This window comes from Kogia breviceps, chromosome X, assembly GCF_026419965.1.
Source record: "Kogia breviceps isolate mKogBre1 chromosome X, mKogBre1 haplotype 1, whole genome shotgun sequence".
Taxonomy (NCBI): Eukaryota; Metazoa; Chordata; class Mammalia; order Artiodactyla; family Physeteridae; genus Kogia; species Kogia breviceps.
In genome coordinates, this window is record NC_081330.1 from 93,319,635 (window position 1) to 93,345,489 (window position 25,855).

Here is a 25,855-nt window from a genome sequence, read left to right on the forward strand (position 1 = left end):
TCACTGCGCCACCAGGGAAGCCCTAAATGTTGGTATTTTTAAGTGGGGTGATTTGCACACTGGGAATCAGTGTAAAAGTATCATAGTAATAAGAAAAAACAAATGAGCATATTAAATATTTGTAACATCTGTGGGGGAGATTATGAGGATCACGAGTTAAACTAAGGTTTCCAGGGTGCAATTTTTACTACTGATATTATACATTATTTCCAATGTTGTAAATTATCATTCCTGACACTAAACGTGATTTTCAATATTGTAAATAATCATTAGTGAGAAGAATGATCACTACTAAAGTTATACATTAAATTACATTTATCTTACTACTACTAACTAATACTTGTAAGTGCTATGTGCCTAACACAGTTCCAGGCACTTTACACGTAAAGTTACATTGTCCCTAGGAGTTAGGCATTCGTTTTATACCAATTTTACAGATGTGGAAACTGAGGCATAAAGAGGTAATGTGATTTCCCCAAGGTCTCAGAGCTAGTACGTGGAAGGGGCAGGGTATGACTGCAAATGACCTGGCTCTAGTGTTTAGGCTCTTAACCACTACACTACACTGCCAGTCTAGAAATTAAAATCACTGTTAGTAATCTTACACAGGAAGTTATTGTTAGGAGAGTTTCATGTGTTTTGACCCCCCCCCCAAAATACCCAATGAATGAATGAACCCATTAATCATCCTCCAACCCTAGTACAGACCTCAGAAGGATTCTGGGTAGGGATTGTGAGACCCATTTTTCAGGGAGAAGTACTGAGGGTTGGGTGATGGTAGGGCCAGCTCCCAGGCTACCCATGGAGCTGGACCCCATGCCACACCCCCTCAGCATTGGTCCCAGGGTGCTCCCACCAGGTCGTCTGACATAGGTTTGTTCCCAGACACTACACAGGGACACTGCCTGCTGAGTGGTAGTTCTTTATTTCATTTTCTTGGAGAAAGAAAGGCGGGAGTGGGAATGGGGGTGAACACTGTGCAGGCTTTGGCTTCTGCTGGGGGCAGGATTCAGGCCATCCGGGGCCGCAAGGACTGCCAAGTGCACATCCCTGGCTCCTGGGGCAGGCAGGCAAGGTGGCGGCTCTGGAAGCCCTTGTCAGAGCCTGTGAGGAGCTGGTCCGTCCACAAGCAATGAGTGTCACTCTGCAGTTTGCAGGGGATGGATGAACAGGGAAACACCTGGAGGAGGGGAGGGAGACACGTCTCTGAGGGCTTCTCCTCCTGCCCCTACCTCCCCTCCAGAGGAGGACTTTCTGCTCCTCAGCTTGTAACTTGGAGCGGCTGGGGAGACCTGGTGTCACCCCACCTGGGTACAGACTCAAGAACACTCCCTCCCATTGTGGGGAACAGTCATTGGGCTCGAGGAGGTGACAGCAATCCAAGAAAAGGATCAGCTTCCTGGAATGGTGGTGGGGGAACAGTCAGGCAGGTCTCCTGGGGACCTGTCCCATTGGATGGGGAACAGCTGGCAGTAGCAGGAAACAACCGGTGGGCAGGAAACTTAAGCAAAAGGAGACGTGGGGCTCAGAGATAGTCACTGGGGTCAGAGGACATTCAGGGCCATCAGGGAGCAGTCTTGGAACAGTCAGAGTGGCCGAGCAGTCACAAGGGGGAGTCAGAGGGACAGGAAGCAGCCAGAAAGTCCAGGAAACAGTGAATTCCCAGGTATCAGACACAGGGCAAAGGAACAAGCAGAATGTCCAGGGGAACAGTCTCAGATTTGAGGGAACAGCAAGAGAGATCAGGAACATCCCTAGGGTTTGGGAAGCAGCCATAGGGACAAGGAATAGTCAGAGGGAACCAAAAACAAGCTATGCTTTGGGGAAGAGCCCAAGGACTGCTCTCGAGGTGGCGGGCAAGGTCCAAGCACTCACTGTGCATTCCTCACAGCCAGCAGCATAGGTCTTGGTGAAGCCCCGGCGCTGAGCGGAGCTCAGACTGTTCCAAGAAGCCACGAAACTGCAGGTGGTGATGTACAGGTTCCCGTTTGACAGTTGTCCTGCGGAGGGCGGGGGTGGGGGGGTGGTCAACAGGCGGATTCTGATTGGCTGGGCCAGGGACAAAGTGGCGCCAGACTGGTGTCCCAGGACCACAGACCCCGCTGGGCAAAGCCCCAGCCTTCTGATAGGCTGAAATTGGGGCGGTCCCCATTTCAACTGGGACCATTCCCACAGAGCCTCCCCTCCCTCCCTTGCAGTTGCCAGGCAGCAGCGGAGGGGTGGCATGGCACAGGACGATGGGGCGGGGCCTCACCAGCTATGAGAAACTCCTCACTGCGGTTCTGGGACTTGTGGAAGTATCCGCAGAGGCTCTCCATATCAGCGGTGTAGATGAACCGGATGTCAGAGGCATCCCCCAAGGCATTGAACCCTTTGAACATCTGTCAATGGATGAGGGGAAGAATCTTTTACTGACATAATCCTCCCACTCCACATTCTTCCCCGAAGTCGTATAGCACTCTGATATCACAGCTAATTTCCTCGCCAAACCAGTGGCCAAAGGCTTTTATTTTGACAGGGAGGAAGATTTTAGGAACTGCTGGGGGAAGGGGCAGGAGGGGTACCTTGGTCATCTTGATCTCGTAACGCCGCTGGTATGAGGTGGTCTGGTTGACTTCTGCGGTCCCCACAAACTTGGCCCTGATGACTGCAGGAGAACAGGGGAAAAAAACGAGTCAAAGGGACTGCATGAGCCAATAAAAATAAGCACAATAATAATACTAGCAAAGCACATACTTAAATAGGGATTGCTGGATGCCGGACAGCACCCTAGCGATTTATACATTTGTTAACTGCTTCATCTGTACGTTGGTGCCTACTCTTAGCCAAGCACTGCCTCAAGCCTTTTTCACATATTCATCATGTGTTCGTTCACTCAACAAATATTTTGGAGCACCTGCTCTGTGCCAGGCACTGTTCTTGGTGTCAGGGGCATAACAGTGAACAAAACACAGAAATCCGTTCCTTGTGGAGCTCACATTCTAGCCAGGAGAAGAGAGACTAAACACAAGCAAAATAATTAAGTATATAGGAAGTTAGACGGTATTAAGTGTGATGGGGAACTTCAGAGCTGGGTGGGGGGATCAGGAGTAGTAGGGGGCAGGGGTTCAAGTTTTGAACAGGGTGGTAAGGGAAGACCACGCTGAGAAGGGGACATTTGGTATACCCGTCCCCCCATGTGGATACCTGGGGGGACGGGTATACCAGGCAGAGGAAGTAGATAGTACAAAGGCCCTGAGGTGGTATTGGACCTTGAGTAATCAAGAAAGTGTGAGGATGGCAGAGCGGCTAAAGCAGAGGCAGTGTGGGGCTGAATGGAATTGTTCTAGAGGTAGGCATCATCGTGAACCCCACTGGACTGAGAGGGAAACCAAAGCCCAGAGTGTGTGGGCAGGGCGGATACACTCACCGAGGTCGGAGCTGCAGAAGGCCGTCTGTGGGTGGGGTTGGACGCAGGTACAGGCTCGGCTGGGGGCTGTCAGCCACAGCAGCAACAGGATGCCAGATGCCAGGGGTGCAAAGGGGGCCATGGTACGTTCTCTGGGGGTGGGGAGGAGGGTTCAGAGGGCCTCCAGCTCAGCGGATCCATGTACCTGGGCAGGCCTCCCACCCCATTCTACCCCCCACGCACACTAGGTTGGGGAGTTTGGGGATTTTAAGGGCCTTGGGGATTTGAGAGCCCAGGGGAGTCTAGTGGGGTAGGGAGTCAGGAGAGTTTAGGAGTTGTAGAGTTTGAGGGATTTAGGGGACTAGGTGAGTGGGGGAGTTATGGGGCTGTAGCGTTTGGGGAATAAGGGGGCTGGGGAGTTTGAGAGTTTAAGAGTGTTGAAGAAGTCAGAAAGTTGAGGAGTTGGGGCTGAGGAATTTGGGCTTTGGGGAGCTGGAGGAGTTTTGGGGGGGTTGGGAGTTTGGGGGTTGTGCATATTGAGAGATGGAGGAGGTAGGGGAGTTGAGGGAAGTTGAGGAATTTGGGGATTTAGGGAGTTGACGGAGTTTGGGGGCTTAAGGGGGTGGGAGTGCCTGAGGGATTTGGGTTCAGAGGAAGCTTTGAGTTTAGAGATTTGGGAGGCTGGGGGAGTTTGGGGAGCATCAGGGGTTTGGGTTGCTGGGGAACAGGGAGGGAATTTAGAGGAGTTAGTTGGCGCTTGTGAGTCACCTGACATTAGGGGCTCATGGCTTTCGGGGAGCTGAGGATGGATGTCAGGGGTTCAAAGGAATTTGGAGTGTCGGAGCAGTTCCAGCCCCCCGCCCTCTTCCCCTGGCCCAGCCTAGGCTCCCGGCACCCGCTGGCCAGGCTGAGCAGCCGAGTAACATCAGGCAGGAAAGCTCCAGCCCAGTTCCAGGCCCTGCGGGCCGCCCAAGCCCCTGCCTACCTCTGGTGTAGCCTCTCTGGGCGCTGGGTCTTCGGCGATGGCGGCAGGGCCAGAGCAGCGGAGGATAAATATCCAAGCGAGGGGCGGGGTGGCAGCTGGTAGGAAACCACAGGCCTCCAGACTTCCTGGATGCATTACTCATCCGCCCACCATCCGTGGAGGCCAAGGGGCGGGCCCTGGGCTGCCGAAAAGGAGATGCACCCTCCTCCTCTCCCTCCCTTGAACCTCGTCCTGACTATCCCCCTCCCCCATCTCCACGTCAGGCACCAGTCCCTCCAGGCGGTCTCACGGAGGGCTTACAGGCAGGATTCCACCCAGTGCAATTCCCTAAAGTCTCCAAAATCTATCCGATCACCCACATTCCCGAAAATCCCCATGGCTAAAGCCCAAATTAGTTCATTCCTTCAATAAGCATTTCTTATGCACCTACTGTGTTTTGGGGGGGGGGCGGTGAGGGGCAGAGAGCAAACAAGTAGAAGCAGTGGAGGGAGATAGGGCAGGTGAATGGAGGAAGGATACAAGGTGGGGAAACTGAGGCACGGAGAGATTAAGTGATTTATCCAAGGTCACAGTTAATAAGTGGCAGAACTGGGATTGGAACTCAGGAGACCTGGATGGAGCCACAGCCTGGGTCTTACCCCTTCTCAAAAAAAAAAAAAAAAAAAAAACACAGGCAAATATTCAGCATTTATATAGCACCAACTGTGTACCGGGCGGCACTGCATAATTTATTCTCACTTAAAGCTTACGATAAGCCTCTGAGGTGGTTATCGGTATTACTCCCATTTCGCAGACGAGGCAGAGAGGAATTGAAGAACTTTCCCAGGACCACAGGGCATGGCTGGAATTTGAACCTAGGCTAACTGGCCCCAGAATCTTAACCCAGGCTGGGCACAGTCCTGGCAAGCGGGAAGGTCGCTGGTGAATGAATGAGCATTGGGGTGGGGGGAGTTGAATGGTGGTGAAAGAGGCCAGTGAGTCAGTAGAAAACTGATCCCCTCCCATCCTGCCCTGCCCCTTCCCCACCAACCCTCCCACGCCCCTGGTGGGGGTCACTGTGAGGCAATCTCTGTCCGCCAGCTTCCAGATGCTGCGTGAATCTTCCCTGGGGTCCTGGGAAAGGGCTCTGAGCGCCGATTAACATCCTTGGTTAGGTCAGGGAGGACAGACCAATAATAATAATGATGATGGTAGTGATGATAGGAGCCACTTATGGAGCGCTTACTGTGTACTGTGCCCTGAAGCCTTTGTGTAGTTCTCTCATCCAATCCCCATTACCGTCTTGCTAATTAAGCTTGATTAACTCAGAGTGGTTAGCACAACCATCACCACCAACACTACCACCGCAACAGAAACTACTGCCAGCACTACGAAGTGATTACTATTACTATGTATCAAACATGGCTCTAAAATCTTTGGAAGTTATCTGTCAGTCAATCCCGATTACCTCCTTGTTAATTAATATCGGCTAACCTAGGGATATTAAACCAGTAATAATAATAATGCCCAACACCTTTTGAGGATGGGGGCTTCCTGTGTGCCAGATACTGTGCTAAGCATTTTGCCCGAAATAACTAATGTGTTCCTCACAACATCTGTGAGTTAGAGACTGTTCATGTTCTCATTATACGAATGAGGAAAATGAGATACACAAAGGGGTCAAGTGAAGGCCCAGGAAGGAGAGTGAAGAAATGACTCTGTTGTGGGGGCAGGCAGGACCCGGTAAACGGGAAGATAAGTAAACCGGGAATCTGGAGAAGCTGATTGTGAAAGTGGGGAATGAGAGTGAATGAGACAGGGGTTAAGTCAGTGGTGGGTGCAAAGGGAGAAGTTAGGGTAGGGTAAGTCGTGCTGCAGCATCATGACTTTGAAACCTGAGTCAGCATAGAGTTTTGCCCACTGTCTACATGTGAGGGATTGTGTGGACCCGGGTTATTGTGCAGGTTTTGAAACTGGTGGGGTTTCATGGATGGGCGTCTGGCTGTATGGCCACCTGGCGAGCTGGATGGGTGTCGGGGGGGGTGTCCAGCTGGGTGTGCACAGCAGACACCTGGCAGTCCCCACACACACCGAGTGCTTGGGCCTGATTGTACCCTTTATACAGATCAGGAAACTGAGGCCCAGAGAGGGTTAAGTGACCTGCCTGGGGTTGAACATGGCCTTAGGAAGAGGAGAGGCCAAGATTCAAACCTCGGGTTGGCCAGGGGATCCCAGTGTTCAGAGCTCCCTGCATGCACACATGTGTGAGCACACGCATACACATATACACAGTGTTGTGTTCAGGCTGAGGTCCAGAGAAAACAAGGAAGGTTTATGGAAAGAGCCTAAAAACCTCGGGCCGGGGGGTGGTGTGCGTGTGTGCTTGCACACAGTTTCCTGCTGTGTCTCTGCCTCTGAGGGTTGCATGTGTGCCTTTAGGTGGTGTGTGCCCCTCTGTGGTGTGTGTGTGTGTGTGTGTGTGTGTGTGTGTGTGTGTACTTGAGTGTACTTGAGCCCAGTATGGTTTTTTTGTTGGTGTTTTTTAAAATTGTATTATTTATTTATTATTTTTGGCTGCATTGGGTCTCTGCTGCTGCGCGCAGGCTTTCTCTAGTTGCGGCGAGTGGGGGCTACTCTTCATTGCGGTGCATGGGGCTTCTCATTGTGGTAGCTTCTCTTGTTGTGGAGCACAGGCTCTAGGCACACGGGCTTCAGTAGTTGTGGCATGCAGGCTCAGTAGTTGTGGCGTGTGGGCTCAGTAGTTGTGGCGCATGGGGCTTAGTTGCTCTGCAGCATGTGGGATTTTCCCAGAACAGGGCTCGAACCCGTGTCCCCTGCATTGGCAGGCAGATGACTAACCACTGTGGCACCAGGGAAGTCCCGAGCCAAGTATGTTTTGTGCTGCTTCTGGAGATGTGCCTGCCCCTGTAAAACAGGGCTGGGTTGCGAATGGAATTGAGGATGTGCTGTCACCTCTGTGAGCTGCGTGTGTGCCTGTGTTACATCACCTGCCATTTCAGCCTAGTTTCCCTGGGATGCTAATCAGAGCATCCCAGTAACAACTCAGTGCCTCTCAGCGCCCCATCATGACATGACTCCAGTCATTTGGGAAATGAGGAAGGTGGGGGGGCGTGCAGAGGGAGGGTGAGGCCTGAAGGTCAATCGGTCACCCTGACCCTGTGGGCTTCCTGTGCCTGTCGGGAACTGGGAACCGCCACCGCCCCAGCAGCCCCTCCGGGAATGCCATCCTCTACCCTGTCACCCCTGTCCGCACAGAGGAGGGAGGGTGAAGCCCTGCATGTTCATCCATGTATGGTGGCGCTGGGGTCGGCCAACTAGGTCCCCTCTACTCCACCCAGGGTTGGGGGTGACTTGAGGTATCCCCACGCCTGAATGTGAGTGTGTATACACCCCGGGGTGTTGTCCATGTACTTAGGAGGCTGTGGGTATCTCTGGTTGTGTGCATGCCTCTCCATCTGTATATATGGCAAGGCACGTTTTTTCTGTGTGCGTCCCTGCATACACTTTGCGTGTACCCAGGAGTATGAGTCTCTGTGTTGTGGGTCTCGGTGGTTGCTAGAGAATACCTAGAAGTTGCTAGAATACCTAGAAGTGTGAATACCTAGATGTGTGTATACCTGTCCATGTGGTGTGGGTCCTTCTGTTTGTTGTGCATATGCCTAGGAGCGTTGCATGTGTATCTGTCAGTGTTGAATATGTGCCCAGTTCTGTTGTGTGTGCCTGTCAGAGTTGTGTGTGCCTCTGCATTCTGTGGCTGTGCCTCTGAGTGTTGCTCGTCTCTGTGTTGCATGGATAACCTTCGTGTTGCGTGTCCCTCTGTTACGTGGATTTGGGTGAGAGGAGGAGGGCTGTGTGTATGTCTCTGCCTAAAAGTGTTGATTGCGTGTCTACGAGTGTTGAGTGTGTGCTGCTGGGCTGGCTGGCTGGCTGTGAGGGTCTCCGTGCGTGGGTCTCAGCATGTGTGGGAAGCTCTGGGTTTGGCTGTGTAGATCTGAGTTCTGAGGGTTTGTGTGTCTCTGGGTTGTGTATGTGTGTAGAGGAGACACACACAAGGCCTGGCTGAGGGGTCCAGTTGCTACATGCTTGCCACTACACCCCCACGCACGCACATGCACACACTCACTTCTCTATCATCCATTTACTGTGAAAACAAACTTTCCCTTTTCCGGAAAAGTCCCCCACCCCTATCCCATGCCTCTGCCCAGGAAAGCAGAGGCGGGAAGTCTTGGACTTGGGGGTGGTGGAGGGAGGGACAGACAGGCAGGGCTCTGGATTCAATTCTGGGCTCCGAGGTACTGTGTGACCCCCAGCTGGTGGCTGGCTGGCTCTGACCCACCTCTTCTGGGAAAATCGCTCTCAGTGTGGCTGCAGCTGGATGGGCTCGCCTCAGCACCACCCCCAGCCATGGCTGTCAGCCCTCCTGCCCTGACCATGCTCTCCCTTTCCACCCTACCAGCTCAGCAGCACAACGTACCCTGTAGTTGTGAAGATGGGGCACGCACACTCTGGGATGGGTAAGGTAAGTCCCCGGGTGGGCTTTGTATGTGCGTGCTTGTAAATGAGGCACGTTCCTGGCACTGTGCGGATATAAGTACAGGCATACCTCGTTTTATTGCACTTCGCTTTATTGCGCTTCACAGATACTACATTTTTTTTTAACAAATTGAAGGTTCGTGACAACCCTGCGTTGTCAGATGATGGTTAGCATCTTTTAGCAATAAAGTATTTTTAAATTAAGGTATATACATTGTTTTTCTTAGACACTTAGATGTATTGCACACTTAACAGATTACAATATAAGCATAACTTTTATATGCACTGGGAAACCAAAAAATATGTGTGACTTGCTTTATTGTGACCTTCGCTTTATTGCGGTGGTCCGGAACTGAACCCACAGTATCTCTGAGACGGTATGCATGTTAGAAGTATATTGTGTATTCAGTGCACACAATAATTCCGTATTAATTGTGTGTCCTTTATCTATTTGTATTTTTCCTCATATTCTTACATTTTGGTGGCCCAATTTTCTATCATGCGTTCAGCCAGTTTTGTGTGTCCTGTTATTTTGTTAGTGTATCCAGCACTGTGTCTGTATATAGGCAGGCCTCTGTGTTGAACACACACTACATCATCTTTTACATTCAAGGGTCTTGGGATCCTGTATGCTGTCCATCCGATTTTGTCTGTGTGTCCATAGAAAGCAGACTTGTAATTTGTATGTTTGAGTGTGTCCATGCTTCTGTATGTTTATATATTGTGTGTACAATTGATTTTGTCTGGGTGCCCACATGCATATACTGTATATACACACAATTTTCCCACAGCTTTATTGAGATATAATTCACATACCATACAACTAAACCATTTAAAGTAAACAAGTCTAAAAAGCGGGTTTTGTGTGTTCACAGAGTTGTAGACACCCAATTTGGTGTCTGTGTGTACATGTAAAAACCAGGAGACCCAGAATTCATGCATGCTTGAGTGCCTTGGGGTGTGCACCGAATTTCTGTGCACTCACCTCACCTGTTTCATTTGCCCTAAGGCAGCCCGACTGCCACCCCCTCCTGACCAGGCCCTGCTCCCCACCCTACTCCCACAGGTCAAGGTGGACAACCAGCACGACTTCCAGGACATTGCAAGTGTCGTGGCACTGACCAAGACATATGCCACTGCCGAGCCCTTCATTGATGCCAAATACGACGTGCGCGTCCAGAAGATTGGGCAAAACTACAAGGCCTACATGTGAGTAAGGAGACCAAGGCCTGGGTAGGGGTCCCCTGCCCTGCCTTGTGCAGCCCGGCCCCCCCAAGCCTCTCTCCTGTCTCCTCTTACTCTCCAGGAGGACGTCAGTGTCAGGAAACTGGAAGACCAACACCGGCTCTGCGATGCTCGAGCAGATTGCCATGTCTGACAGGTGGGTGGACTGAACTCGGGGGTGGGCGGTGGAAGTGTGGCCGCCCAGACCAGGCACTGACGGGCTTCCTTGCCTTGTGTCTTGGCAGGTACAAGCTGTGGGTGGACACATGCTCAGAGATCTTTGGGGGACTGGACATCTGCGCAGTGGAAGCGCTGCATGGCAAGGACGGAAGGGATCACATCATTGAGGTAGGAGCACCCCAGAATTTTGTGGGGGCACAGAGGGGAGAGCAGGTGCAGGGCAGCAACACTGTGAAGCACACCAGGGCCTAGAAAGCCCTCAGCGAATGGCAAAATGTAAAACTGTAAAGTGCCTTGTGAACCGGGACATCCCTGGCAAATGGCAAAATACTTAGTAAATTCTAAACTGCTCTGTGAACTTGGACATCTTTAGTGAAGAGCAAAACACTTGTTGAGCTATAACATCCTCTGTGAACTGAGACATACTGGTGAATGACCAAGCACTTAGTAATCTTTAAAGTGTTTTGTGAATTTGTACTTGGCCAACAGCAAAGTACTTTGTAAGCTATAAAGAACTTTATAGAGAGTGGTAGTTGATATTAAAGCATTCTGTAAACTGTAAAGTACCTTAGGAAGGTACTGCTTGGTGAACAGCAAAGTGCTTCATAAAATTATTTTAAAGAGGAGCTCTGTAAACTGGGAAATCTTCGTTATTGAAGCCAAGCGCTTTCAAAATTCTAAAGCTCTTTATAAGCAGCAGTGTCCCCGGTAAACAGTAAAGCAATTTGCAAACTGTAAAATACCTTGAAAATTCTGAGTGCATGGTAAACGGTAGCGCTTTATACATGGTACAGCATCTTGTAAACAGTGGTGCCCTTTGCAAAGCGCTTTCCAAAGTCTAAACACACCATATATGTAACAGTCCTTTGTAAAGGGCAAGGAGCTTTGTAAACTGTAAAGTACCATGTAAACCACAAAGCTCTTTGTAAAACACAGCACCTAGCAAACTATAAAGCAGGGATTGGCAAACGTTTTCTGTCGAGGCCAGACGGTGCATATTTTAGGCTTTGTGGGCCATACAGTCTCTAGTGCAGCTCCTCAATCTGCAAGAGCAGCCACAGACAATACGGCAAGAAAGTAAGGGTGGCTGTGTTCCCATGAAACTTGGTTTATGGACAATGAAATTTAAATTTCATATAATTTTCACGTCATGAAATCTTTTGATTTTTTTTTCAATCATTACAAAATGTAAAACCCATCCTTAGCTCCAGGGCCTGCGGCTGCACAGAAACAGGTGCTGGGCCGGATTTGGCCGGTAGGCCCTCATTAGCTCACCCCTGCTAGTATGTCCGAAACTGTAAGGTATCTTGTAAAAGGCAAGCCTTCCCCACACTGTGTAATCAGCATTTCTCATACTGAAGTTGGTTTCCTGGGCCGCCACCAGTCATGCCTTTTCCCAACTTACAGCAACTTCGTCATCGTCACCCTCCCATGCACTTCCTGCTGCTCTTCTCACTGGATGCCTTCTCCTCCCCCAGGTGGTGGGCTCCTCCATGCCGCTCATCGGTGACCACCAGGATGAAGACAAGCAACTCATCGTAGAGCTTGTGGTCAACAAGATGGCCCAGGCCCTGCCCCGGCAGCAGCGGCAGCGGGATGCCTCTCCCGGCAGGGGCTCCCACAGCCAGGTCAGGCCCCTGGCTCTGGCCCTTGGAGGCTAGTGGCGGGCAGGCCAGCCCTTGGTCATGCTGTGTCACAGAGCTGATAATCAGCAGGCTAAGGGCATCACCATGACACACCCGTGTCGCAGCAGTTACCAACTATTTTAAAAAATGATAAATAGCTGCTACCCTGACTTCCCTGAGTGCCTCCTGACCCCTCCCCTGGGAATGAGTCCCGCACCCCACAACCTGCCATCCCCTCAGCTCAGCCACAAATGCGGCAACACCCAGCACACAGGGAACCCATGCCATTCTGATTGGCTGATGCTCCACCGGCTGGTAACTATTTTTAACCTCTCCTGCTCCACTCCTCTGCCACAGACTCCGTCCCCAGGGGCCCTGCCCTTGGGCCGCCAGACCTCCCAGCAGCCCGCGGGGCCCCCAGCTCAGCAACGACCCCCGCCACAGGGTAAGTGAGGGGCCAGCTTCCTGGGCCCCGACCCTGCCGGCAGCCCTGCACCTCTCACTTGCTCGCTCTCACGTGTGCACTTTCTCTCTGTCCCTCAGGCGGCCCTCCACAGCCGGGCCCAGGCCCCCAACGCCAGGGACCCCCGCTGCAGCAGCGCCCGACCCCGCAGGGTCAGCAGCACCTTTCGGGCCTTGGACCCCCAGCTGGCAGCCCCCTGCCCCAGCGCCTACCGAGTCCCACATCAGCGCCCCAGCAGCCTGCGTCCCAGGCCACACCGCTGCCCCAGGGTCAAGGCCGCCAATCCCGGCCAGTGGCGGGAGGCCCCGGGGCACCTCCAGCAGCCCGCCCTCCCGCCTCCCCCTCTCCCCAGCGCCAGGCAGGCCCCCCACAGGCTACTCGTCAGACAACAGCCTCTGGTCAGGCTCCGCCAAAGGCCTCAGGGGCTCCACCGGGTGGTCAGCAGCGCCAGGGCCCACCCCAGAAACCCCCAGGCCCTGCTGGCCCCACACGACAGGCCAGCCAGGCGGGTCCCATGCCCCGCACTGGGCCACCCACCACGCAGCAGCCTCGACCCAGTGGCTCGGGCCCCGCTGGACGTCCCACCAAGCCACAGCTGGCCCAGAAACCCAGCCAGGACGTGCCACCACCTGCCACTGCCGCTGCCGGGGGACCCCCACACCCCCAGCTCAAGTAAGGGGACCCCACAGCAGCCCTCGCCTTGCTGCTCACAGAATGCGCTCCTGCACCTGGAGGGCAGCCCCAGCTCCCAGGCTTCTCAGACCCAGGTCCTGTACAGGGCTCCTGAGAGCTCTCTCTCCAGTCCCAGTCTGGGCCAGACCCCTCCCAGTTCACAGAGGCTCCTGCCCTCCATCCCAGAGAAACCCCCTTTGAAGTGCAGAATCCTCCCAGTAGGCCCTGGGGAAGCCCCCCCCCCACCCCGCCCAGCTCCTCTCAGCCCACCCCAGGCGCCTTGCTGACCCTCCTTCAGTACTTCCCTGCCAAACTCATCCCCCTCCTGCCCAACCTGACTCCCCCAGAGCCGAACCCGCAAACTCCTCCCAGCCCAATCCACAGTCCTACTATGTCACTTCACTCTTCCCAGTCGTGCTCATGCTTTTCCTACAGTCTAGGCTCCCTTCTGGCCCATCTCAGTCTCCCGAATCACACCATCCTCTCTGCCTCTTCTGGTCCATTCCAGACCTCCTCTCTTAGCTCAGAAGTCCTCCCTGCCCCACCCAACTGCTCCCCCTTGGATGTGCCCCTTCCAGCCTGTCCTTGGTCCAAGCACCGCCCCCCCTTTTCTGGACTCCTCACCCTTAGACTGGAAACCTCCCTGCCCATCGTCACCTTTATATCAAACTCCTCCCAATCTAGCCTAGAATTATAAGAGAAGATTCAGCCCAGAACTCTTCCCATCAATCCCAGGCTTCTTCACCTTGGATCTAAGTCCTCCCAGCCTGGCCCAGGGCTCCTCCATTCGTCCTGAGACTCCCTCAGGGTCCAGGCCCGTGCTGGGGGGTGGGAGGGTCACAGGCACAGCCCCAGGACCAGAGGGGCAGGGCTGGGGCCGGGCCTGGGGTAACGTTGTGTTTCTCTCCCCCTCCTCCCTTCCTCTCCCCCCCTTCCTCCCACGCCTCCACCTTGTTTCTCTCTAGCAAATCCCAGTCTCTGACCAATGCCTTCAACCTTCCAGAGCCAGCCCCGCCCAGGCCCAGCCTTAGCCAGGACGAGGTGAAAGCTGAGACCATCCGCAGCCTGAGGAAGTCTTTCGCCAGCCTCTTCTCCGACTGACACCCCACCCTGAGAGCCCCCAAATCCCTGGGCAACCCGTGTCTGGGCCCTGAATCTATTTCTCACTTTTGGAATCTCATCCCTTGAGAAGCCCTCTCCTGGATCGCCAGGATCCCTCTTCTCCTCAGAAACCCCAAGTCCCTGGGGAAACCTCACTCCTGGTCCTAGATCCAGTTCTTATATTTAGAATTCCCAAGTCCTTTCAAAAACTGAGATCTACTTCTCAGTTTTAGAACCTCCAAATCCCTGAAGACCTCTACTCCTGGTGCCCTCAGAGTTCATTTTCCTTTCTGGAAGCTCCCAAACACCAGGCAACCCCTCCCGGAGCCCTGAAATTCCTGGAAAACCCCACTCCTGATACCAGATCTCTCAAGCACACCTTGTTCCCCATCAAAATTTCCCAAATCCTTAAGAAACCCCTGCCTTTGAGACCCTTTCTATGGATCTCCCAGCTCGGGAGATCCACCTCTTCAACTGCCCCCACCCAGCTCCCCAAGTATTTCCCTTCACCACCCCCCCAATCAACCCTACTCAACACACTGGGAGCTCCTCCCACTGCTAGGGCCCCTCAATTCCCCAGGGACCCCTGCCCCACTCTCCTGCCTCTGACAGCTGTCTTTAAATATGCAAACTCCACCCATTCTCCCAGAATCCTTTGCACACAGGCCAGTGGTCTCCCACTTCCCCACCTGTGCAGTGATGTCTGTGTCTGTGACTGACGTGGCCTCCTCTCGTGCCGTGCTTGGCATATGTGATCCTCGTTCATCGTGCCGCCTGTGGTGATGCGTGCAGTGGCGCTGTTTGTGTGGTCTGCACCTCCCCCCAACCTCTAACCCTTGCCTGGACTCACCCTCACCCCTCAGCGGCTCTGAACCCCATGAGAAGAGTCGGGAAGAAAAATAAACAAGCAAAGGCCCAGCAGAATTCTGTGCTTCTTGGTGAAGAAAAAGGGGAGTCCTTGAATGGTGGGAGAGACAGAGGGGACCCCCCAAATCCACATGGGGTGCTGGGGACCCCAAAATCCAGTGGAAGGCACATCAGGCACAAATTCCAGAGAGGTTCTGAGTAGAATCCCTGCCACAAATCCCAGCCGTTGGAGATGGAGGAGCTCCCGAATTTAGAAGTATCACCAAAGCCAAGAGGAAACCGAATTATGGAGGAGGCAGGGGTCTCGGTCTTTGAGGGTCCCCCATTTCCAGAGGAACTTGAAAAGTACATGGGCACACCCTCATCTCCCGGGGCAGGGATGGGGGATCCTGAGGCAGTAACGGGGCAGAGACAGACATTGATTGGTTGGTGGGCAGGGCTCCTTGGCGTGGCAGGTTGAGATTGGCTCCCTGGTGGCTGGGGGTGGGGCCTAAGGCACAAGGCGGGCTGCGTTGAGTAGGCAGGCAGGCAACTCATCAGCCTGGGTACGGTGCAAGGAGGGTTCGGAGGCACTCCGCTCAATCTTGGGGAGTGACCGCTGCAGCAGCTCAATCGTGGCCAGGATCTGGGAGCAGGGGTGGGTGAGGAGGGGTGTCCAGAGCCACGTGGGCACCCCGACACCCCCAGACCCCAACCTAATGGGGAAGCACACACTCACACACATTGTACACCTCACTGTACACACATTGAGCACAACACAGTTCACATTCACACCTCAGTCCTTCTCCTCAGAGGCTCCCTCCCCAGGGTGTCCAGCCCTCCTCCTCGGCCCACCTGGGGGAAGAGGGGCCGCTCTTCCCGCTGGAACTTGAGGCAGTCAGACAGCAGGCGCCTCATGGCCTTGGGGCAGTTGCTGGAGATTTTGCTGAGGTCCGGAGACAGATAGCCACGGCCCACCATAAAGATAATCTGGGAGGGGGGACAGGAATGGGGTGATCTGGGGGTCTGGGCTGGGAAGCCCAGGGAATTCTGGGTCTTGAGGGACCTGGAGGGCTCCTTTTAGGAGAACTGGGGTATTCTGGGTATTGGGGCCCAGAGGATTGTGGGTATCTTGTGGATCTAAAGATTCTGGGTCTCTGAGGACTTAGAAGGATTCTAGAAGGATTCTCTGCTTACAGAACAGAAGGATTTAAGCTTGGGGGAAGTCAAGGACTGTAGGTGTCTGGAGCCCAGATGATTATGGGTCCACAGGTTTCTAGTGGGCTTAGGGGCCTAGAAAGTACTGACTCTGGGGGAAACATGAAGTTCTGGGTCTGGAGGAAGCTAAAGGATTCTAACCCTCAGTAGTTTGTATTTCTGTAGAGGTCTGGGGCCCACGGGACTATGGGTCCACGTGGTCTGTACGATTGTGAATGCTCAAGACCCAAAGACTATTGGTACGTGAAGCCTACAGGATCCTGGGTTTCTGAGGGTCTGGGAGATTCCAGGCCTTGAACCTGGAGAAATGTCTGGGGCCTAGAGTATTGTGGATTCAAGGGCCCTGAAGTCTGACAGATACCTAAGGCCTGAATGGTTGTACACATCTGTGAGGATTCCAGAAGTACAAAGGGATTGTTTCTGGGAGAAATGGGATTCTGGGCTTTGGGGACTTTGGAGAGTTTGAGTACCCAGGCCAGAAGACTGTGTGTCTAGGGGTCCAGAGGGCTTCTGGGGGCCTAGGGGGATTCTGGGTATAAGGGATTCAGGAGATTCTGGACTTTGAGGACCCAGAGGAGTAGATGTGGGTGAAGGAGGGAATTCTGGGTATGGAAGACCCAGAGGAATCTGGGAATCCTCAGCTCAGAAAACTTGGGGTTTCTGGGGGATGTGTGGTGTTCTTGGTCTGTGCAAATGTGGAGATCTGAGGTTTGGAGGCTGAGGGGATGCCTTGGCCTGGGAGACAGCAGGTAAGGCATGGGGCTCACCTGGTCACGGCTGCCAATGTGGCTGTAAGGCAGCGAGCCGGTCATGAGCTCGTAGAGCACAACCCCATAGGCGTAGACATCCGACTGGAAGCTGTAGGGGTTTGGGTCCTGCATACGGATCACCTCAGCTGCCTTCAATAGGCCGGGCCGGGCAGGAGGAATGTGGAGGTCAGCAAATGACTGGCCCATAGGCCCAGAGCCCACCAGCCACACTGGGTGTAATTCAGAGCCACCCACACGGGGTGAAGCATGAGCAGTCCAGACACCTGCACCTTGGGGTGCAGGCATCCCCGGCCCCACTCGGCCTCCCACATCCTAGCCCAGCAGCCCAAGTCCCTATATGCCCCCAGTCCAGCCTGGCCCAACTCACCATCCATAGCACAGAGCCCGAGGGCTGCTCCAAAGGCTGGGCCCCACTCCACCGCGTCTTCACTGTTGCCAGGCCGAAGTCCCCGATCTTCACCGTGAGCCCCTCGTGTAGAAAGATGTCCGCCAGGGTCAAGGGCCACTACAGGGACTCCCAATAGACAGGCTTCTCACCCTGACTGGGAGGCTCTCGTTGACACCTCCACACCAGTCATGCCTCTAACCCTGACCAGAAGCCCCGCAATGTCACACAAACCAGCCACAACCTTGACTTGGGTGGGGAGCTCCAATGAATGCTCCCTACACTTGGCCCTCCTGTGACTCCTGACTAGGAAGCTCCTCTAACGGCACCCACACTCACCATGCCTGTGACACTGGTCAGGAGCTCCCCCTAACGCCCTCCACAGCTGCCGTTCCTCAGACCCTGACCACAGTCCCGAAGAACAGCACCTGAACCAGCCAAAACCCTGACTCCTGACCAAGAGACTCCCATTAAAGGCCCCTCACCAGCCACAGCTCTGGCACCTGGCAAAGGGAAATGCCACATGTGCCCCTCCCTGTTTGTCCCCAGAAAGCCTCCCACAAGAGCCATCCCTCTAAGCCCTCATCCTGTTTGATGGCCCCCACCCCAGCCCAGCCCTTAGAGAGGGACATGTAGATACTGTTAGACTTGAGATCTCGGTGGATGATGTTCTTGGCATGGAGGTAGCTGTTGGGGTACAAGCAGGTGTCAGATTGTCTGGGGGCTACCTCATCTCCCCACCCCCATATCCCGCAGCCCCCTCCCTAGTCCCTGGGCCAGGACGCTCACTCCATGCCCTGGGCAGTCTGCCGGGCCACGTCAATGAGCTGGACCATGTCGAAGCGTGTGTCGGCCACGTGCAGGTGGTGGTAGAGACTGGAGCCCTCGCACCACTGTGTGATGATAGCAAATCCCGGCCGGGTCATGAAGCCCATGAACAGCAAGATGTTGACGTGACGTGTCTTCCTGCAGGCAGGGCAGGAGGTATCAGGGCAGGGAGGGTAAACAGCAACTTTCTGAGCATTGGGAATGGCGCTGTTCACTGCTGCCTTCTGCCATCATTCCCACCCTGGCTTTCAGGAGGCTCAGGGCCAGACTATGGCCAGATTCAATGAATTTGTGAGACATGTTTGCTGGGCTCTGATTCCATGCTGGGTGCTTATTGCCTGCGCTTCCTCATCCAAGTCTCCCAACAAAAGCAGGAGGGAGGGATTACCCCTCACCCCCTACTGACCAGGAGTGTCTTAATCATCAATACCTGCCATACTTCTGACCCTGACCATGACCTAAGCCTGTGACCATTTGAGATGATAAAGTGGAATGCCAGCCTTCATCAGTGATATATCAACATAATATTGATAAATGCTGGGTAAAAATATCAGTGATGTGTGACTATATCCTGTTAACCACGAGAGGCTTAGAGGTAAAGAGCTTGGGATTTGGACTCAAATTAGATCCTAAGTTCCAATCCAGGCTTCCCTGGGTACTCACTGTACAATCTCAAGGAAGACATTTAACTTCTCTGTGCCTCATTTTCCTCAACTGAAAAACTGTGATAATTCTGTGAGCTACCTGACAGGGGTGTTGGGAGGAATATGTGAGTAAATAACCTGTAAGGTGCTTATTAGAACAGCTGAACACAAGCAAGCACCCTGAAAACATCACTGTCCTTGCTGTTATCGCTACTGGGTACCTAGGTTACCTGACAGAAACTCTGTCCTGTATGAATGGAGCCACCCTCATTTAGAAGAAAACTTTCATTCCTTATAGAAGTATTAACTGCACAGTTACAATGGTAACTTACATGCAAAGAACATCAACAACGCTCCACAATTTTGCTCATAGCGCATTAGTATTCTTCACAGCAGTTAGGTTATAGTTTCAATACAAACACAACGCAAATTCACAGCCTGCTCAAATCATTGCCATTTCACAGAGAGGAGAAGAGACTGAAAATTTCCTTACTGTGGCATCCATTATGAGGATGAGTATTAAAATAGCACAAGGAATTATGATAACGTCAACTCTGCAACATAATTGTGCCCACTTGTCTGAGGGGAAAGCCCATACTGGCAACCCCAGGAGTGGTAGAACTAGGGTGGTAAAAAGGGAGCGCCAGGGTTTCCTAGCACAGATGGGTTAATATAGTATGAATGATATATTAGGTAGAGCAACCATAATCAATAATCAAACAATGATTAAATTATGTTTCTGATTATAGTTCTAATACTGTTCTTTAAAATATGGTATTGTTATAATTAATAACAAGAAGGCAACACAATAAACACATACTCATGATGCAGAACAAGCAGAGGAGAGGGAAGGACGCCAGGCTGCCTGGCGATGCAGTTAACTCACATTATGCTATTGATGTAAGTACTACAGTAACATTAGTGATACCTATTTCACAGCAGACAAATGAAAAGACCCACATTTTGGAGGCAGAGCCATTCATTAATATCAGTATTTACACAAACACCAATGTGACCAGAGGTCCTCTAAACATACCCCTTTCCCAGAGGGGAAAGGGGCTTCTCTGATAGAGAAGAAACTTACCATTATGGTTATAACACCACACAAACACAGGGGATGTGCAGGAAGTGCCTTCAGTATGGCCTTTCCCCAGAGAGGCACCAAGGCGGTGCCCTCCGCCCCTGCCCCCATCCCTGCGCGCGAGCAATCTCACCTGAGCACCTGCATCTCGTTCTTGAAGGCCTGGGCCTGCTCAGCTGTGGGTTGGGCCACCTTGAGCACCTTCACGGCCACATCGCCGTGCCACCGCCCACGAAACACGGTCCCAAACGAGCCCGTCCCGATCCTCTTCAGCAGCTGCACCTCACTGGGTGGCACCTCCCAGTAATAGCCCGAGTCCCGGTACCCCAGATTCTTCTGCGGGCCACAAGGGTGGCATCTCAGGGGCCTGCCCACACCCCTCATCACTCGACCTGTGGTGCCCCCACCAAAGGTGCCCCCCCGAGCTCACCACTTTCTTCTTGTCATCTGCCAAGGACTTCCGCTCCCGCTGCTCTGATGGGGACTTGGAATGTGGGGACTTCCTCCCCGAGGACACGCTGGCTGGGCTGGGGCTCCCCCGGGGGGTTCCATCGCCACCACCTCTATTCCCGGCAGCTGCAGTTGCGGAGAGGATGTGAGTGGAGCCAGGTGGGGTGCAGTGGGGGACTCAGGGTGCAGGTAGCGGGGGGCTCACCGTCAGTGTTGAAACTCTGGGAAGGGAGCTGGAAGAAGAGGGCTGGGCGTCAGGGAGAGGACATGGAAGACAACAGGAATGGCCCTCTCCTCTGCCCGGTGCTCCCCCGTGACCTCCCACCTCGACACCAACCTGGATGAGGCCGGAGTCCATGGGGGCTGTGGTGCTGACCATGTGGACGTTGGGGGTGGATGTGGAGCGGATGCGCTGGAGGGGGGCGTTGGCTGGGGCAGGGAAGGGGAAGTGCTTGGGGTCGCGGTGCTGGGTGCAGGAGCTGGCAGGGGAAAGGCTGTGAAATCACTGTCGAGTGAATGAGAAAACCAGTAGAGCTGCCACCACAGCCCACACCCCACCCCATCCTAAGTGTGTGTTTAGCTCACACAGAGTAAACGTCCACTGTCATTACTATTATGCATTTGTTCAAGAAGCATTGACTAAGTGCCTTCCACGTGCCAGATACCATTCTAGGTAGTGGAAATAAAACTGTTGGCGAAACAAATAAAGGTTCTACACGCGTGCTGATTTGAACTGTACTAAAATTTTTAAATTAAAAAAAAAAACAAAGAAACAAAAAACAAATAAAGGTTCTTGCCCTCATGGGGCTGACTGCAGCAGGAAAAAAAAGAAATAAAAAACAAAGAATATTTAATATGTCCCATGGTGATAGGTGCAATAATGCAAAAAATAAAGCAACATAAGGAGACAGGAAGTGTCCCTGGTGATGTCAGGAAAGGCTTCTCTGAGCAAGTGACATTTGAGCAAAGACTTAAAGGAAGGACAGCAAGCCATGCAGATAGTGGGGGAAGAGTAATATATAATATTGTATAACTATATGTACTATTCAAATATATTATGTATTATATAACATACAGTATGTTATCTATATTAAAATTACAATGCTTTACACATATTATAATAATGTTATATGTTAAACATACACATCTGTTATACATGATATATACTAAATATATTATGTTACAAAAATATTTCTTAATGGTCCCTTCACTATCCTGAAATGCAATTCATAGATAATTTATTCACATATACCCATAATTAAAAATAACATAATGCTCTAACTTTACTATTTCGTACATTACATAAAAATGTTTGATGTTCTACATTATATGAAAATATTATCAACATAACACATAATACAAAAGCATAAATATATCATAAAATATTGACATTATAAAATATAGATATATAAAATGCATATCATATGAACATGATATATTAGAGCAATAATATATTTCAACACTGAAATACTATAGTATTATAATACTTAACATAAAGGAGAAGTGAAAGGGAATTTATGATAAAATAATATGCATTTCAAAGTGGAAAGGCTTGAGCATGGTTATACTGGAAGAATTAACTAAGCAGTTAGATGCATATATATAGATATATATTATAATTAATAAGAACTTATCTTATACCAGATCTTGTTCTAAGCGTTGGACATGTCTTAATTCATTTAATCCTCACCAGAACACTATGTGGTCATTATCTGCTCTTTACAGATGAGAAAACTAAGGCCCAGAGAGATTGGGGACTCACCCAAGGCCCCAGAGTTCCATGCTCTTACTCACACTTGTAGGTGCTAAATAAATGTTCATGGAGGAAACAAATGAATTAAGTATGGCTTGTACTCTACGGAGGCCTCCAGATCTTTTTCTTCTGACAGCAGCCCTTCAGCTAAGGCGTTCCCTACCTGGGACCCTGAGGGGTGAGTGGCTCATTCAGGGGGCGGTTCGAGGGAGCCTCATGCTGTCTGGAGCCTCCGGACAAATCTTGGACACTGTGGTAGAACCTTGAGGGCATTCAGGGTGTAAAGCAAGGGAACATGGGTCAGCTGTCTGTAAGAGCCTTGTGGCTGGGCCTCTGTCCTCCCCATGCCCCTGCCCACCCCAGGCCAGGCTCACTGTCGGCGGTTGGTACTCATGTCGACACAGACTGTGGGGACCTTGGAGGAACAATGCTGGTGGAACTTGTATCCACAGGTTTGGCAGCGGAAGCCATGGAACAGAAACTTAAGGCAGAAGTCACAAAAGGCCAGGCTGAAGAACGTCTTCCGTACCTGCTGCCACAGAGTTGAGAAGATTGAGGCCTGGTCAGGGACCCTCCCGCCACACCCACTGTCTGCCCCCACTTTCTACCCTGCGCTCACAAAATTGTGCATGGTCAGGGGGACGTCTTCGAGAACCTCCACAATGAGCTCCTCGCCATCCAGTGGGGCAATGGCTGTGTCCCAGGCGGTGACTGTCTTTCGCCTGCAGAAGGCATGGAAAGGAGTGAGTGGGAGGGTGGGCAGGGGCCATGGGGAAGAAGGGAACCCCCCAAAAGTCCCTCCAAGCTTGCCATCCATGCAATAATAGATGACATGTTTCATTCTCAGTACAGCAACTCTAGGAACTAGGACTATCCTTGCCCCCATTTTACGTATGGGGAAACTGAGGCTCAGGGGGATGAAATGAGTTGTCCAGAGCCACAAGGGATTGTGAGTGGCAGGACAGTGCGAAGAGTCCATGCTCTTAGCCACAAGATGAGGAGCAAATGAGACTGAAGAAACAACTAAATCTTAGAAGTCCTGAGCAAGTCCCTGGCAAAGCAGCTGGTGAGGCACTGAAATAACATATAAAAAGCAATGCGTGAATTGAATACAAAAAAGTTAAGGAACTCTAAAACAGAGGAATAAATGGAAGGTCAGCGAGGCCCACACAGCAGACAGAGAACAAGGAAATGGAGGAAGGAGAGAGGTGACAAATTGATAAAACAGTGAAAGATTAAACAGATGAATTCCGGGAGGACACGACGGAGCACGGTGAGGATCTGGGGTCCAAGAAGAAAATGAGTTGCTGACCTTACAGGCCAATAAACTAATGAAATAATGAGACAGAAGCTGGATGCACTCACGGATTCACTGAATGAAGGGAAGACTAACGGAGACTGCACAGCAGAGTGGAGAGTCGCATGTCTCTGAGGAGGGGCTGGAAGGCTGCGCACCCAGTTGGAGGTGGCGGTGCCACACTTACCCCTTGATGAGCCGGTAGACCACACAGCAATCCTGATTGAGTCCCCGCACCTTGAGGGCCTTGTCTAGAGAGTCGTAGACACTCATGCCATCCCGGACAGTCACCTGTGTGTGTGTGTGTAGATGTGAGGAGTCAGCGCTCAGTGGGGTCCCCAGCTGACTCTCCCAGCCCTTGTCACCTTTCTGATCCAAGATTTACAACCGGGTCCATGCCCACCCCTTGCCGGTTTTGCTCCCGTCAGACTCACCACCGTGCGTTGCTTGTTGGGCAGGTACACTTTGACGGTGCCCACTGTCCGGGACGGCTCGGCCCCGTTGGCAGGGGGGCCCCGTGGTGGCTCCATGGAGCCTAGGACTTTGTCAAGACGGGCTAAGGTGGGGCTGGGCAGGTGCCATGGGGCTCCTAGAAGACAGAGGAAAAATTCAGAGGTCCCATAATGATGGTCTGGAAGCAAAGTGGCAGGGATCAAAAATTCAATCTCCCAGCTCCACGTCACCCCTTGTAGCCTAATTTCCACACAGCCCAAGGGATCCAGTTCCTCCTCTGCTCAGCTGCTCCTGTTGTCTGTCTCACACTTAAGTGCCAAGGTCTTAGATTCACTGCGTAGGGCGGGGTGGGGTGGGGGGTAGGACATAGTGAGAGGTACACACACTGTCCCGGAGGGCAAGGAGCACGTAAGTCTCCGTGCTAGGGACTAATGGGGAATCAGCACGCACTGCACTGGGGCCTGTCAGGTATGTAATGGACATGAACAGGCTGCCCTGGCTTTCTAATGGAAAAGGGGGTTCAGATGCTGTGGTGTGGGGTGAGTCACAGACAGGGTGATGGGGAACTAACAGAGGATCATCAGATACTGCCCTTAGATTGAGGGAAATGGGAATTGCACCAAACAGTGTTCGTAAGGGTACTGTGGGCATCCCAAAGCCTTGAACTGTAATGATGGTAGGTTCACGGATACTGTGTTAGGTGGCTAATGGGAGTCGCCAGACTGTGATGGGGAGTTCATAGAGGCTCAGCAGACACTATGCTGAGGGGAGATGTAATAGGGGTCACTAGGGACTGTAATGGGAAGAAGAGTGGATAATGGGGTGTCACCAGACACTGTCATGGGGGAAAGCAGAGTAATGGAGCATCACCAGACATGGTTGAAGTGAGATAAATGGGGGTAAAGCGCGGGTGGGGCGGAGGGCGCTCCAAAATTCTCCCTGACAACTAATGAAAGGGTCGCAGGCATATTACTGGTGATAATGGAAGGAGGATGGGGAGGGTTAAAGAGGAGGAATGGGGGAATCCTCAAACATTCTCCTAGTGGGCTAGACATTGATCCAGAATAAGGAAAGCGAGAAGTGAGTTACGTCTTCACGTATTCCCCGTTGTCGGTAAGCAAGTATCATCAGATACCTTAAGGAGGTTAAGAGGGAGTGCACATGACAGGACACCACAACCCAAGCCCCTTTCGGCCCGGCCCCGCCCACCGAGGGCCTTCCAGCTCTGCGCAGGCGCGCTGCCACACGCGACGGGCGAAACCATCCCCCGCAGCCTTGCACCCCTATTCCAGTCTACACCCCCCCGCGTTGCCGACGATGGTCTCACCCCGGGTCAAACCACTCCTCCGGTTCCGGGCGGGGGGCATCGGGGCCCAGGCGCAGCCATCCTGGAGCTGAGCTTTCGGTCCCGGCTCCCTACCCAAGCCCAGCGGTCGCTCCAGAAACCTAACCCTGCAGGGCCCGCCCTCACCTGTCACGCCGCTACAGCCGCCGCCGCCTCCATCTTGGGCCAGTCTTCTTGTTTCCTTACAGAGTCCGCCTTCACCGCCCCTCGGACTTTGGCTATTGGCTCCGGAGGACTCAGCCCTCCATTCTTATTGGATTAGGGTCACGCCTGTCAAGGCAGGACCGGCGGAATGTGGCTCGTGTTCCGCATTAGGAGGGGCTGCCTGAAACGTCAGGGTCCAGGGCAAATTCGCACGTCCTGACTCGCGCAGGCGCAGTCGGGAGGAGACTGCGTTCCATAGGCTTTAACCCCAATAGTGCCGTAGTGGAATAAAGCAGGGTGTTTTTTTCGTTTGGTTTTTTTTTTTTTTGGTCATCTGGGGCTGACTTTAGGGATCCCCGAATTTGGGCGGGGGACCCTTAAGCGTCCTTTTTGCTCCAGTGACCCAGCGCCCGAAGTACCCATTTGGGATTTTCCTATGTCTCAGTTTTACCGTCTTTGAAATGGGTTAG

At 52.4% G+C, this 25,855-nt stretch overlaps 3 protein-coding genes across 7 annotated transcripts in view; 1 reads left to right on the plus strand and 2 right to left on the minus strand.

Annotated features, from left to right (window-relative positions):
- Nucleotides 1–15,095, plus strand: part of SYN1 (synapsin I) — a 44,248-nt gene extending 29,153 nt beyond the window's left edge. The window contains exons 6-13 of one of the 2 annotated variants that reach the window (XM_059051243.2): nucleotides 8,830–8,892; nucleotides 9,973–10,115; nucleotides 10,213–10,287; nucleotides 10,376–10,478; nucleotides 11,789–11,938; nucleotides 12,293–12,380; nucleotides 12,479–13,070; nucleotides 14,074–15,095. In XM_059051243.2, the coding sequence (XP_058907226.1) occupies nucleotides 8,830–8,892; nucleotides 9,973–10,115; nucleotides 10,213–10,287; nucleotides 10,376–10,478; nucleotides 11,789–11,938; nucleotides 12,293–12,380; nucleotides 12,479–13,070; nucleotides 14,074–14,101 (1,242 nt within the window). In that variant the 3' untranslated portion in view covers nucleotides 14,102–15,095. Of the gene's footprint in view, nucleotides 1–8,829; nucleotides 8,893–9,972; nucleotides 10,116–10,212; nucleotides 10,288–10,375; nucleotides 10,479–11,788; nucleotides 11,939–12,292; nucleotides 12,381–12,478; nucleotides 13,071–14,035 lie in introns of both variants that reach the window. The other variant, XM_059051242.2, reaches the window with a different exon arrangement.
- Nucleotides 907–4,507, minus strand: TIMP1 (TIMP metallopeptidase inhibitor 1). The gene is made up of 6 exons (XM_067024160.1): nucleotides 4,374–4,507; nucleotides 3,410–3,540; nucleotides 2,565–2,647; nucleotides 2,255–2,381; nucleotides 1,876–2,000; nucleotides 907–1,180 (listed from the first exon to the last, which is right to left on the minus strand). The coding sequence occupies exons 2-6, from the start codon at nucleotides 3,528–3,530 to the stop codon at nucleotides 1,010–1,012; spliced, it is 627 nt and encodes a 208-aa protein (XP_066880261.1). The 5' UTR covers nucleotides 3,531–3,540; nucleotides 4,374–4,507; the 3' UTR covers nucleotides 907–1,009.
- Nucleotides 15,084–25,595, minus strand: ARAF (A-Raf proto-oncogene, serine/threonine kinase). Of its 4 annotated transcripts, none has more exons than XM_067024139.1 (16): nucleotides 25,368–25,595; nucleotides 23,878–24,032; nucleotides 23,631–23,734; nucleotides 22,766–22,868; nucleotides 22,521–22,675; nucleotides 22,310–22,408; nucleotides 20,731–20,872; nucleotides 20,599–20,626; nucleotides 20,374–20,519; nucleotides 20,077–20,279; nucleotides 18,180–18,356; nucleotides 18,031–18,077; nucleotides 17,373–17,491; nucleotides 17,003–17,134; nucleotides 15,873–16,007; nucleotides 15,084–15,663 (listed from the first exon to the last, which is right to left on the minus strand). In XM_067024139.1, exons 2-16 carry the CDS (start codon nucleotides 23,971–23,973, stop codon nucleotides 15,529–15,531), a joined length of 1,821 nt encoding a protein of 606 aa, XP_066880240.1. In that variant the 5' UTR covers nucleotides 23,974–24,032; nucleotides 25,368–25,595; the 3' UTR covers nucleotides 15,084–15,528. The 4 variants fall into 4 exon arrangements, with proteins under 4 accessions (XP_066880240.1, XP_066880238.1, XP_066880241.1 ...); XM_067024137.1 differs by having other exon boundaries at nucleotides 20,731–20,887; XM_067024140.1 differs by having other exon boundaries at nucleotides 20,731–20,887; nucleotides 25,224–25,376.
- Between the last annotated feature and the right edge of the window lie 260 nt (nucleotides 25,596–25,855).

What these genes read in the sequence shown, in the direction of transcription:
- TIMP1 (XM_067024160.1), bottom strand. Translation starts at nt 3,530, where the DNA reads ATGGCCCCCTTTGCACCCCTGGCATCTGGCATCCTGTTGCTGCTGTGG. An exon ending in TGAGGAGTTTCTCATAGCTG is followed by an intron (nt 2,001 to 2,254) that starts GTGAGGCCCCGC and finishes CGCCCTCCGCAG; the next exon opens with GACAACTGTCAAACGGGAAC. An exon ending in CTGGCTGTGAGGAATGCACA is followed by an intron (nt 1,181 to 1,875) that starts GTGAGTGCTTGG and finishes CCCCTCCTCCAG; the next exon opens with GTGTTTCCCTGTTCATCCAT.
- ARAF (XM_067024140.1), bottom strand. Translation starts at nt 25,263, where the DNA reads ATGCCCCCCGCCCGGAACCGGAGGAGTGGTTTGACCCGGG. An exon ending in CAGACTGCCCAGGGCATGGA is followed by an intron (nt 18,078 to 18,179) that starts GTGAGCGTCCTG and finishes GTACCCCAACAG; the next exon opens with CTACCTCCATGCCAAGAACA. An exon ending in CGGGCTCTGTGCTATGGATG is followed by an intron (nt 17,135 to 17,372) that starts GTGAGTTGGGCC and finishes GGCCTATTGAAG; the next exon opens with GCAGCTGAGGTGATCCGTAT.